The 11408-nt window shown below is 42.0% G+C and overlaps 2 protein-coding genes across 4 annotated transcripts in view; one reads left to right on the top strand and one right to left on the bottom strand.

Annotated features, from left to right (window-relative positions):
- Positions 1-1431, top strand: part of LOC103466357 (coiled-coil domain-containing protein 113-like) — a 5090-nt gene extending 3659 nt beyond the window's left edge. Inside the window, exons 7-8 of the mRNA XM_008411870.1 lie at positions 1042-1052; positions 1395-1431. Coding sequence (XP_008410092.1) covers positions 1042-1052; positions 1395-1431 — 48 coding nt within the window. The remainder of the gene's footprint in view (positions 1-1041; positions 1053-1394) is intronic.
- Positions 165-11408, bottom strand: part of srgap1a (SLIT-ROBO Rho GTPase activating protein 1a) — a 93464-nt gene continuing 82220 nt past the window's right edge. For 2 of the 3 annotated variants that reach the window (XM_008411652.2, XM_008411653.2), the window contains exons 19-22: positions 9662-9842; positions 7581-7718; positions 2875-3235; positions 165-1876 (exon numbers count right to left, since the gene is read on the bottom strand). In XM_008411652.2, the coding sequence (XP_008409874.1) occupies positions 1469-1876; positions 2875-3235; positions 7581-7718; positions 9662-9842 (1088 nt within the window). In that variant the 3' untranslated portion in view covers positions 165-1468. Of the gene's footprint in view, positions 1877-2798; positions 3236-7580; positions 7719-9661; positions 9843-11408 lie in introns of all 3 variants that reach the window. The other variant, XM_008411655.2, reaches the window with a different exon arrangement.

Raw genomic sequence — 11408 nt, 5'->3', positions numbered from 1 at the left:
TAAACTTGCTATTAGAGAGCATTTCCTATTCTTGCAAACCAGCTTTGATCCGTGTATAATGATATACAAATGTCGTGGATCCAGCGATTGTTTCTATATTACAGAGGCTGGCACAAACACATTTCTGAGGCTGTTTTATCTTGAAATTATTGTTCAGGAGCAGGGAAATGTGCAGTCTTTTATTTTTTTCCATGTCATTTAGTTGAACTCATAAATCCGCACAGAAGTAATAATACCAGTTCAAGAGAAGTAGCCACAACAACAACAACAACAACAAAAAAACAATAGGTAACATGCTCACCTGAACAGAACAGACTGTAAGGCTCAAACTGTTAGCCTCCCTCACAGACAGAAGCAGGATGAGGAGGGCGGCTGTATGACGAGGCTTTCACACTAACAGTCATAAGGTCCATGGCTACCGGCAGAAACTCGGGCAAAGATGCTGCCTTAAGTCTAAACGCATCAGTGAATGTGGAGGTTCAACATCCATGCTTTCACCTATACACAAGTCTTTGGGTAGATAAAGCCAAGGCATACAGAAGGCTATGACATGTGGTCCGCACTGTGTGATAAAACGTTTGAAGTCATCGTTCACACTCATGGTTGACACATATACAAAGGCATAATTACAGTTTTAGGTATAGACGCAGCAATCGAAGCATACAGGTTCACAACAAAGTAGTGGTTTTATCCAGTTCTTCCATCTTTCTTCTTGTTTTGATACAACAAAATTTCATCAATCTGAGTGAGCCCAGATAAGAGGCGTAATCTACACCTCCGCGTAAAACGACTGATCATACACCTTGCAGAAAATAAAATGGAACAAAAGCTGCGGTTTACATGCTACCGAAAGGAAGGGTACAAGTTTCAGTACTTTTCATTTATTAACAGAGTACCGTTAATAAATAAGTTGCGGAGCCACACGATTGGCAACCTTTTAAGCAGTTTATTGTCCAGCACCGTTTTAACATCAGAAAGTTAAAATCAGTTACATTTCCAGTTAAGTCTGTGAGAACGTTGGTGGGATTCACGTCTTCCAAGGGCACTCCCAGGTACGGACAGAAATGATCCTCTCGTTTTAGCCGCTGTGGTCACTGCAGTTCTCTCTTCAGGCTTCTCTACAAGTAACTTGCTTTAGTTCTTTATCACTTGTAAACCAAACTAAATATAAATTCTCAAGGAAGATCCTGTGATTTGTTGTTCAAATTCGTTTTTGAAAACCTTATACTGTAAGGTAGATGGTAACCTAAGCATATTAAAATAAAACAGCATGTTACTGACGCAAACGATTTGCTCGGATAACAAGTCTACATTGCAACTACAACTTCTAATTGGAAAGGTTACAAAGATCTCTTGGATCTTGTCCTCTTCTTTTCCGTGTATTGACGACACAGGTGGAAGTTCAGACAGAGACTCCCAGGAATGGGCTGAGAGTTTTGCTTTTCATCTCTGTTTTTTYCCCCAGAGCTTACATGGTACAGGATTTATCTAGAGGGTCCTGAGCAGCTCCAGAAGGAGGCTGCGGGGCCTGATTGGACTTAGGCATGACCATGGGTTTGGGCCTCAGAGCAGGAGGTTTCAGCTGCACCCCCATGCGTGGCGCCACCATGGGCTTGAAGGTGCTCATGGCCTCGCTGGAGGAGCTGGTGCTGCGGCGGATTGGTGGCTCGGTGTTGGCCGTCGACCTCAGCATGACGCCGTGGATAGGGCTCAGGGACTCGTTTGAACTTGCCATAGTGGGGCCGCCGAYGCCGCTGCCGGCGGTCTGCCGCTGCTCCAGGGTGTCCAACACAACGTCAGGGGCGTGTTTAGCTGAGCTCTGCCGCTCCAGCTCGCGCAGCTCGTTAAGGGCAGTGTTCATCGTTTCCTCTATGTCCTGCAAMGCACAAAGAGTGGAAGAGAGGTGAGGACTCTGGAGAGAACCAGAAGAGAAATCAAAACCTAAAAGCYATCTGTGGGATCATTCTAACTTACAAAGGAGAAAGCTAAAGTGTTCATAGGCAAAATATGATCAAGACAACTGCATGMATATGAACAAAAACTGATTTTGAAGGCCAAATCTTATCAAATGATAGAGCAAGAAAACCTAAACATCTTGAAAATATGGTAAATTAGATTATGACTWTCCACTAGAAGTCATAATATTTTAGTGRAATCCATGGGGAAGGTGCTAGTTTATTAGACCTCCAAGCTACTGCTACATATTCTCCTGACTTTCTCCTGCTTTATGCTCATGTATTTTCTTTTTGCTTTTCATTATATTTTTTCAATATTGGAAATGGATTTAACTATTGTAAGCTACAAGTGTTGACACAACTGAATAGGAAAACTTTCTAAATAAATAAGGAGAACACCATGAACGTTTTCTACGATGCATGCATAGAGCTAGAGGAAATATCATGCATGCTGACTTTCTACAAAAAAAGAGATGCAGAGATGATGAAAAAAATTATCATCTGAGCATTTTCACAGTAGGCAGGCAGACAGCCTAGCACAATCAGAAGAGCTCTTTGTGACCTCAGGAATGGTCACTGAACTTTAATATAACTGCCGTTTATCAATGCACCATTCATACTTGTGAATATAGTCAAATGCACAAACTGAGAAACTCAACTACTGAGTTAAAATGGATATTCTAAGAGATTGCGATGATTTTCATTATTACGACACTAACTTCTACCGAAGGAGTCCCAATGCCAAGCTGTGCCCCCTGCTGTCTGCCTGTGAAGCTAATAGTTTGCGTGTTCGTAGCACACAGACACAGAAGCAGCCAGAGGAAGCAGAAGACAGGGACTGACTATGTTTTTACAGGGCGGGGCAGGGCTTTGATGGTGGAGGGAGCTGCGATCTGGTCGCCGCTCGTCCCGCGCTGACCTGTGCGATGGTCTCCGGGTCCAGGGGCTTGCCGCTGTGGTGGTGATGGCTGTCAGTAAAGCCCATGTACTGGCCTGAAGAGGTGGAACGACGGATCGGCGGGCTCTCCATCTTCTTCAGGGACTCGTGGCGGCTGATGTTGGTCAGGCTGCCGTGGCCGGTGCGCCGCCGCCGCTCTGGGCTGTCCATCGGCATGTGGTTGTGGCTTCTCAGCATGTCCCGTGGGCTGAAGTGGCCCAGAACCGGGGAGCCCATCTCCGGGGTCCCTCCGTGGCCCTGCTGGGATGAGTGCAGCATGCAGTGGACGTTGCTGGGGCGGGCCGGGGGCCGGCGAGTCGGTGGTTCCGACCTTTTTCTATGCCTACGTGGGTAGAAGCRTGACAYGGAAAAGAAACAAATCGACATGTYTAATTGTAGCGTTTTGCTTGATATTAAATGTGACATTGTCAAAATAAAAACTTTAAATTTATCCCCTCCATTACTTCATCCAGTGACCTCGCCTTGAAACATTTAAATGTTTTGCTTAAGGTTTAGGGAATCTCTCTGACCCATTAATCTCACTTTGTAGTACTCCCCTCTGTTCTCTATTAAAGTTGTTTTAGCGAGGGGGCAGAGCGGACCTGGATGTTAGCCAGAGGAGCGACGTCTGGTGTTCATCAGAGCACTAAAACACGCTCCGTGGAAGAAGCAGCAGCTGCTGAAGCAGTACGTCTGTCCTCTGTCTGAACCTGGACCAGCTTACTCAAAACAACACTTATTCCAACAAACGAGTCCAACACTTGTAATACAGAGACAGAGAGCTRGGCATGTTCCTTTACACTCCCACCACAATGCATGAGGTGGCAACAATTTTACATCTTCTCCCTGGAGACGTTTGAAATACCTCATAAAAGGCAAAAATTGCAACACATTCAACCGAGTGTTGAAGTTAGCTCGCCGTTTTTTAATAGCCTGTAACAGAGAAATATTCAGTAGTAGCCGTTATGTTTAATTTGATGCAACTATAGGAGACATTAAAAACTGAAACTACATTTCTATTTTAAAACTGTTATTATTATACAGACTTTAGCAGTTAGTATTGTATTCCCTGAAAAGGCCGCGAATGAAAATATTAGATCAATGATATCTGGAAACTGGCGTATGTAGGATCAATAATTTTAATTTGTCCCCCATGATGAACAAGAGGTGAATTACTCAGCCGCTAATCACTTCTCCAAGACAAATAGCTTCAATTTGAGGGTTTACATCTGCCTAACGAGCGCTGTCTGAGCCATAATCATTAGGATTTAGAAGCAGCTTCATCACTCTGCTGCACAAGAAGCAATAATAAGGATGGAAGTAAAGGATGCGAGGGTTTTGAGAAGGAAGATTTGAACTCTATCTGGAAAGCAAAAGTTTGGCAATAGGTTTGCAAAATTGCATAATTTATAGACATGATTTGAGAAGTCTTGTGTCAAATCAAGAAAAGATGTAGTTTGCACATATATCAGAATGAATTTCCACTTTATTTTGAGCTTTCTATAATTTATTTGAAACACTCTTTTTTTTTTTTTTTAGGGTTCAAATAAAACCTGTGTGGATTCCCTCCAGACCACAAAGGCTGCATTTGAAAAAAAACGTCCCTCTGCAAACTGTGCAGAGTACCCACACTTTACTAAAAAGCTTCTGATCTAAAATATGGTAGTCGTATTAATTTGCTTGGTGTCTTGGCACACATGCTGCTTTTAACATAGTCYGCACGTTTACAACATGGTTGAGGTCAAGGCCATTTCAGAAACAAAACACCTRTACAAACCCTGTGCATACTGACATGATTTATAGCTGCTAGATTCTTCTTAGGCTTGAARGTTTCCCTCTGACTCTTACCAACATACTCCTTGCCATTATTACCAGATAGCTCCATCTGTTCTCGACTGATCATTTCGCCAGAAAGCTTTTGGCTTCTCTCAGTTGGTATCTGGAAATTTTAGTCAGGCTATGAAATGTCAATTTTGGAGAATGAACTTCTTTCTTGGTCAGTGCTCGCTACTGCCCTGTTGATCCTAAACTGGCTTCCWCAGTGAACAGTGATACTGACATACCAGCAGTTTGCAGTCCATGCWAGATTTTAGCCTTTAGTGGATTCTGGGTTGTTGTTGAACAATGTAACCAATTTACCGTCATCTGAGGGGGAGCGTTTCAGTGAAATGGACATAGTTGGGTGTTTCAACAGAACAAAAATCAGAAAAAGGGTTCTGGAGTGGATAAAGGAGCTTAACAAAGCTTCTTAAATGTCCCTGATGTCAAACCTTTTGGAAATGTATGGACTATGCTTAAAATTCATGCCAAAAAAGAACCAATTAAAATGACCTTTCCCATTTCAAATAAGAAGGTAAAATCCATCAAGAATTTTCCTGAACGTTTATTGCGACAAAAARCATMTTTTTTTTTCTTCAACTTGCTATGAGGCCATGAYACAAAAATKAGTGCTTTAATGAAATAACATTTGCAATAAATCAAAACCACCGTGTCCAAAATCATCATTGAAGACAATTGATGTTATAAAAAACWGTTTAAATAAACCATTAAAAGTGCCAAATTAATATGGCTTTCGTGGYCCATCTTTTTTCTGACTGCAGTAAGGATTATTTTAGAGTAAACAAGTGTAGGAACAAGTCAGAAACAGCAGGTGGAGCAGTGTACATTCATATAAATAGTCTTCTACTGGGACAAAGTGTACACTTATTTTACAAGCTGTCTTCAAACTGACAGCTCACATACTGCCCATTGTTGCTTTTGGTAGTAAAGAGATTTWGATCACAAAACAATCTACAAGTCTTCATCAAATCGATAAACTGACMGATCGCTCGGGTCACATAATTTTGACCTCTTCCCCGTCAATAGGATCTTTGAGAGGTCCATCAGAGAGATGAGATGTTGGGAAAGGAAATTCTCTAAATTAATTATTCAAAATTTAAGGATTTACTGGAAAGCGAGGAGGGGGGATGACAAAAGGAATGGAAAGATATGGTTATCACCTGAACCAAAGTGACAGGAAGGGTGTTGCAGACGGGACCATAGACAGGAACATTGAAGCTAAAAGGATGACTTATTCAGTYATATCCTTTAACTGCACACCAGCAGCTGCAGGGCTGCAAATATTGGCAGCATGAATCAYCAACATTTCAACAGTGAGGAAGAGGGAGWGAGTACGGCTGAGAATAAAATAGCTGTTGTTCAKGTATTCGGAAAAAGCAGGAACTAGTCAGACACTTCAAGGTCACTGAATCCAGCCGCAGATWCGCACCAAAYGGGGGGGAAGAGAGAGGAAGACTAAATGCTGGCAACCGACCAGGAAACACAGCCAAAAAGAGACTTGAGGTGTGATTGGATATGTGCGTGTGTCATTTTCACTTTTGGGGGASATTCCTCCGRGTGAATGAAWGAAAGGATTTGAAATTACTCCTGCAATCTAAGAGGAACTGTCTGGACAGGGTTGGTTAGGAAAAAAGCCGTGGGTCAAGTTGAGTTCACTGTGATTAGGCTTAGGGAGGTCAGATGTGGATAAGCAATGACACAAGGAGGATCAGGTGCATTCTCTCCAACACTTTCTAATCCAATAAGATATAAACATTTGTTAACAGACTCTTGGTTGGTGTATCTTTCTTTTTTTRTAATTACAAGTTTTAGTCACACTTATGTGTGAAACTGTGGGCCCAGTAAACAGTGTTATACTTTAAAGATATTTTTCTGCCATATTTTTACCAACCGTACGCCGACAATAAAGATCACAGCTGAGTAATGAAGTATAGATTCTCGCTGAAGGATTTTACAAAATACACAATCAATTTTTAAACTGAATAAAATAAAAATATATACTTAATCTGCTTTGCATGTATTCAAGTTGATGAGATCACAAGAGGCACAAGAATCAAGTCGATTAGCTTGCATTAATAAACTAAAGCGAATGAGCGACTTCTGACACATTTCAGCTAAGACGCTAAAGCCTTTTAGTTGCATCTGATCTGCAAGCTGTTCAGGCTCACACGTCTGACTCCATGACCCAATGAAGATGCGGAAGCAAAAGCTGGAGCAAACTGAGGATGACAATAAAATGTAACTAATCTGTACAAGTCACTGTTCAAATTATTCCACATTGGTTGGTGTGAACACTTGCTAAGAGGGTAAATGTCATATTTTGCTTGTATCACAGAACTGCTTCTTGGTTTCTGTCTCCTAAGTGATAGGATTATTTTTCTTAATTCTTCCGTCTAGTGTTGAGTGGAATGATGAAGATGATACCAGAAGTGCAGAAAGTGTCTGGTAYGACTAAATAAAAGACAAACTGTTAGGTGATTTGTAACGATCTCGATTAAGGCAACAAGCCAAAACGTGTTGGTCTGCAAATAACGCCCATTTGCAAACCAAATAAACTTGTTTTAAGTGTTGCTAGAGTCTTCACCTCACCTTGAATCTAACTGGTAGGACTGGGATTAAAATATGTCAGTCTGGGAATCATTTTTGGTGGTAGTAGCAAATGTTTTCTGAAATCCATGCAGCATTTTCACATAAGACTCAAACATATTTTCTGTTACCATACAGAACATAAGTCACGGAAAACTATAGGTGATAAAACTACCTCTAAAGAAAATTTGGTTGATTTTACAATTTGCACTGATGTGGTTTTTAATTGTGGCAAACGTTTAAAGTCTACCCCAACAGCGTACCTGGCGATGTAGGCCTCAGAGATCCTGGTATCGGTGGGTGAGCTGATGTCCTTTCCTGAACATTTATCTTCTCCTGCGTGGCCACTGCTGGCCTCGCTGTCAGCCTTCTGACTCAGGCTGTCAGAGAAGTTGTCATCACTGAGAAGCAGAGACATTATGACGTTGAGACATGGAAAGAGCAAGTTGAAGTGACAGACAGACCCAAAAAGGAATAGCTCAGRGGGAGGTAGGGGGGAAATAAAATCAGCAAATCAGTCGGTCTTTCGAATTTGCAGTTCCTCAATAACAGCGTTTGATATCGTTTTTCCTGCGAGTCAGCATCCCTCYGCTGTGTTCAAGGTCCTGAGAGTCAGATGAGTCATGGTGCTTAGCCTTTCAGTATTCTGGTGATGCTCTGCAATGCTGACATCTACTCACACACACACACATACGTACAGCACAGCTGGATGGGATTCAGTGAGGTATGTGCCTGGATAATAGATACAGTTGGTGTCTGTCAGGTGGCAATAATCAGACCTACTGAGCTGCACTGCTGCCTCTTATGATGTGCATCCGACAGTCGCAAAAAAAGAACAAGTGAATAAATGCTTTAATGACCCTTACAGGCAGAAATAAAGACGTTATAAAAAGATGTGTTAAGCAGTCGCTAATTTGCAGAAGAAGTGACTAYAAATGCTTTCACACACTTCTTGAGAGCTCAGGTTGTTACTACATTTTAGGTCAACTTGCACAGCTTCAAATTTCCCTTTGCCAAGTAAGAAGACACCCCATCTGCAGTGTCCCTGCTTGTGAATTATTGATAAGATTCATGTGGACGGGATTGTACCAGGGCAAGGAAGAGAAGAGGACGCAGCGAGAAGAAATATTAAATGGCCATTTTGTCGGCCAGCCACTAAGTGATTGCAGTGATTTTGTTCCAGTCCTAACGAGACATTGAATCCGGTCCATTAGGCGCCAACACTTGCAGAGGAAGAGTGTATGCTTGTTAGTGCTGGGAGTTTGACACAGTGACAGCAGGGCTGGTAAAGAGCCCTGGAGATGGAGAACACTCCACAGCTGAGCGGCTATGAGAGCAGCGGGCAAGACAAATGAGGCTGAAGGTCCTYTGCGCGTGACCCTTCAGTCAACTGATGGCTCGGGATCGCTCAAGGAGCAAAGTCAACAGGGACAAGTGCGGTATTTAACCCACAGTGGTAGATTCATTCCCCTCTAACACGAGATATACAGTTGCCCCAACAGCAGAAATAGAAATACACTAAACACTACAAATTGTTATATTTAAAATAGATGTTTAAAATTCAAATGCGTGTCCTAACGTGTCGAAACACCAAAAGTTTTTCAGGACTGCAAAATATATCATTAATATACCCCATATTGTAATATTAATATTGCAAAGGAATATTTGGAATGCAATAACTGTTGGATACTATGTGGCAAATTTAACGAACAGGGTTTTTTTTTTTTTTTTTTTTTTTTAACCTATAATCACATGCGATAGCTAGCAAGTTTACAGATTGGTGTTCAGTTAGCTTATTATTAATATAGATGATTTGTGATGTTGCATTACCCTGCTGCAGTAGAAGATGGGTACAGAACATAAGGAAAAGGGAATGGTCAGCAACAACAGGCTCAACTGGGAAACAAGAGSCTCAATGTGTGTCAAGAAAATTCTCCATACCATTACATCACCAATGACAACCTGAATCATTGAGACCAGGCAGGATGGCAAATTCTTATGCCAAATTCTGATCCTACAGCCAAACAACTAATGTAGAGAATCAGTCAATGCTTTTCCAATTTGTARTTGTCTACTTTTGTTAGCCTATGCAAACTGTTGACTCAGTTTCCTGTTCTCAGCTTRCAGAACAGGTATCCAGGTGTGGTCTTGTGCTCCTGCAGCCCACCTGCTTCAATATTTGACCTGTTGTCCATTCAGAAAAGATATTTCACATACCTTAGTTGTAACAAGTGGCCATTTAAGGAATAGTTTCATAACTAGAAGTCCAACAGGTGTTCTGGTGAGTGTATGTGTGCACACATTTCATACAATCATCCTAAATAAGTTGATTTAAGTCACTTACATATCCTGAACTACGATGTACTGGTGTGGTACCAGGCCGTCAATCCCGTTGTGTCGTCCCTCCCACCAATCTTCAGACGCTCGTTGGTAAAGCAGCAGAGAGGCGCCCTTCTTGAAGGATAACTCCCTAGAGGAGCGCCCAACGTAGTCGAACTTGGCAATGGCCTCAATCGGCTCGCCCTCTGTCAACAGGAAGAGGATTACACGGGTCAGGCATCTCAAACGTGGCATACATCTTGGAGAGATGACCAAAATCCTCCATGTGGACATTTGCAGAGATTGATACGTGTGTTTTGCTGTAGACAACAAAATTCAAAGTACATTTGGTTAAATGCTAATACACAGCTCTAGCACACTGTGTTCACGAGTGCTGATCTGGTTGGTTATTTCAGCTGTAGTCAATAGTAACCCAACTCCACTGGACCACAACACCAAAAGACCCAGAGGCACTTCAGCAGGATATATATAGAAAGTTTTGTGTGGAGATCTATATGACTATGGGGCATGTCAGACACAGGATGGGTCATTAAACAARGTTTATAACTGCTCATTTACTGCAGAAGCACAGCTCTGGTTCAGTTGAATAAAATAAAATATTTCTGAACAGTACTAACCACTACATTTGTTACCATCTTTGACTTCACCTGCAAACTCTTAACGTTAAGCTCTAACGTTAGTGTCTTCAGTAGTGTTTTGTATTCAAAGGTTCCCTCCTCTGAGCCCCTATGCAAGCACTCCGGCAACACGTATCTAAAAATAGCAACTTTATTTCTCCCGCACTCCTACCTCTGCTCTCCTCGCAGCACTCTCTCACTTCATGTCAGACAGGGGGTCCCTGGAAAGAAAAAGCCTCAACCTAACACAGATTCCATCTATATATACACTGGGAGAAAGAGAACAGAGTAAATGGCTTAAACTTGACTCACTTGTAAGATGCCATTATGAYAYGTCTTTTTCTACAAACTTGAGTGGAATTTCCAGATTAGCTTCTGGATGAAAAATGTAACATATGACCGTGGCTTCCCCCTTTTCAATCTCACTTGTTAAAATTCAGCTTCTTTCCTTTTAACCTTTAACTTCCACACCGTCCTTGCACAAGAGGATTGCCAGTATYGACAAGACGGACGTGATGTGGCTCCAGAAAAAGTGACAAGTCAGAATTTACTGTCTGAATTAATTGGGCTGCACCACAGCGGACAAAGCTGTTAATAAAGCTGACAGCAGGCGGCATGATCCACAAAGASACTTCCCCTCTCCGCCACACTCCTCATGTGTCACTCCTTTCAGTATTCACTTCCATCCTAATCTGATGCACAAATATTAAGATTTTTTTTTTTTGCGCTGCAGTGACGTGGTTGAAACTCAAAGTGGAAAACTCAATTGTCAGTGTGGTTAGAGGCCCTTTCACTGACGCTGAATTCTCTTCTGCTTGATTATAAAATCAGAGGTAGCTCTGTAGATAAATATCCACACGCTTGAAAGTGGAGAGCTGAGACCTTTGACGGAGAGGGTTKGAGGATTGTCARATATCTTCCACAAACCAGTGGAGCGCTGTCTCTGCGTCTTCCTCTGGTGCATTGTTCGTACGACAGAGACAGGGCAGCACAAGCTGTAAGTGGGATGCGTTTACGATCAGGCCAACAGAACAAGGTTCAAATATATTCATAATACATGAAAAAAAAAATTCTGAACCCTTAGTAGTTCTGCGTAGTGGCATCCTGCTGTAAACAGAGAAGTGGGAAAGATGA

The sequence above is a fragment of the Poecilia reticulata genome, linkage group LG6 (assembly GCF_000633615.1).
Source record: "Poecilia reticulata strain Guanapo linkage group LG6, Guppy_female_1.0+MT, whole genome shotgun sequence".
Classification (NCBI taxonomy): Eukaryota; Metazoa; Chordata; class Actinopteri; order Cyprinodontiformes; family Poeciliidae; genus Poecilia; species Poecilia reticulata.
Note: the sequence above shows the minus strand (reverse complement) of the source record. Positions and strands in the feature narration are given on the sequence as shown.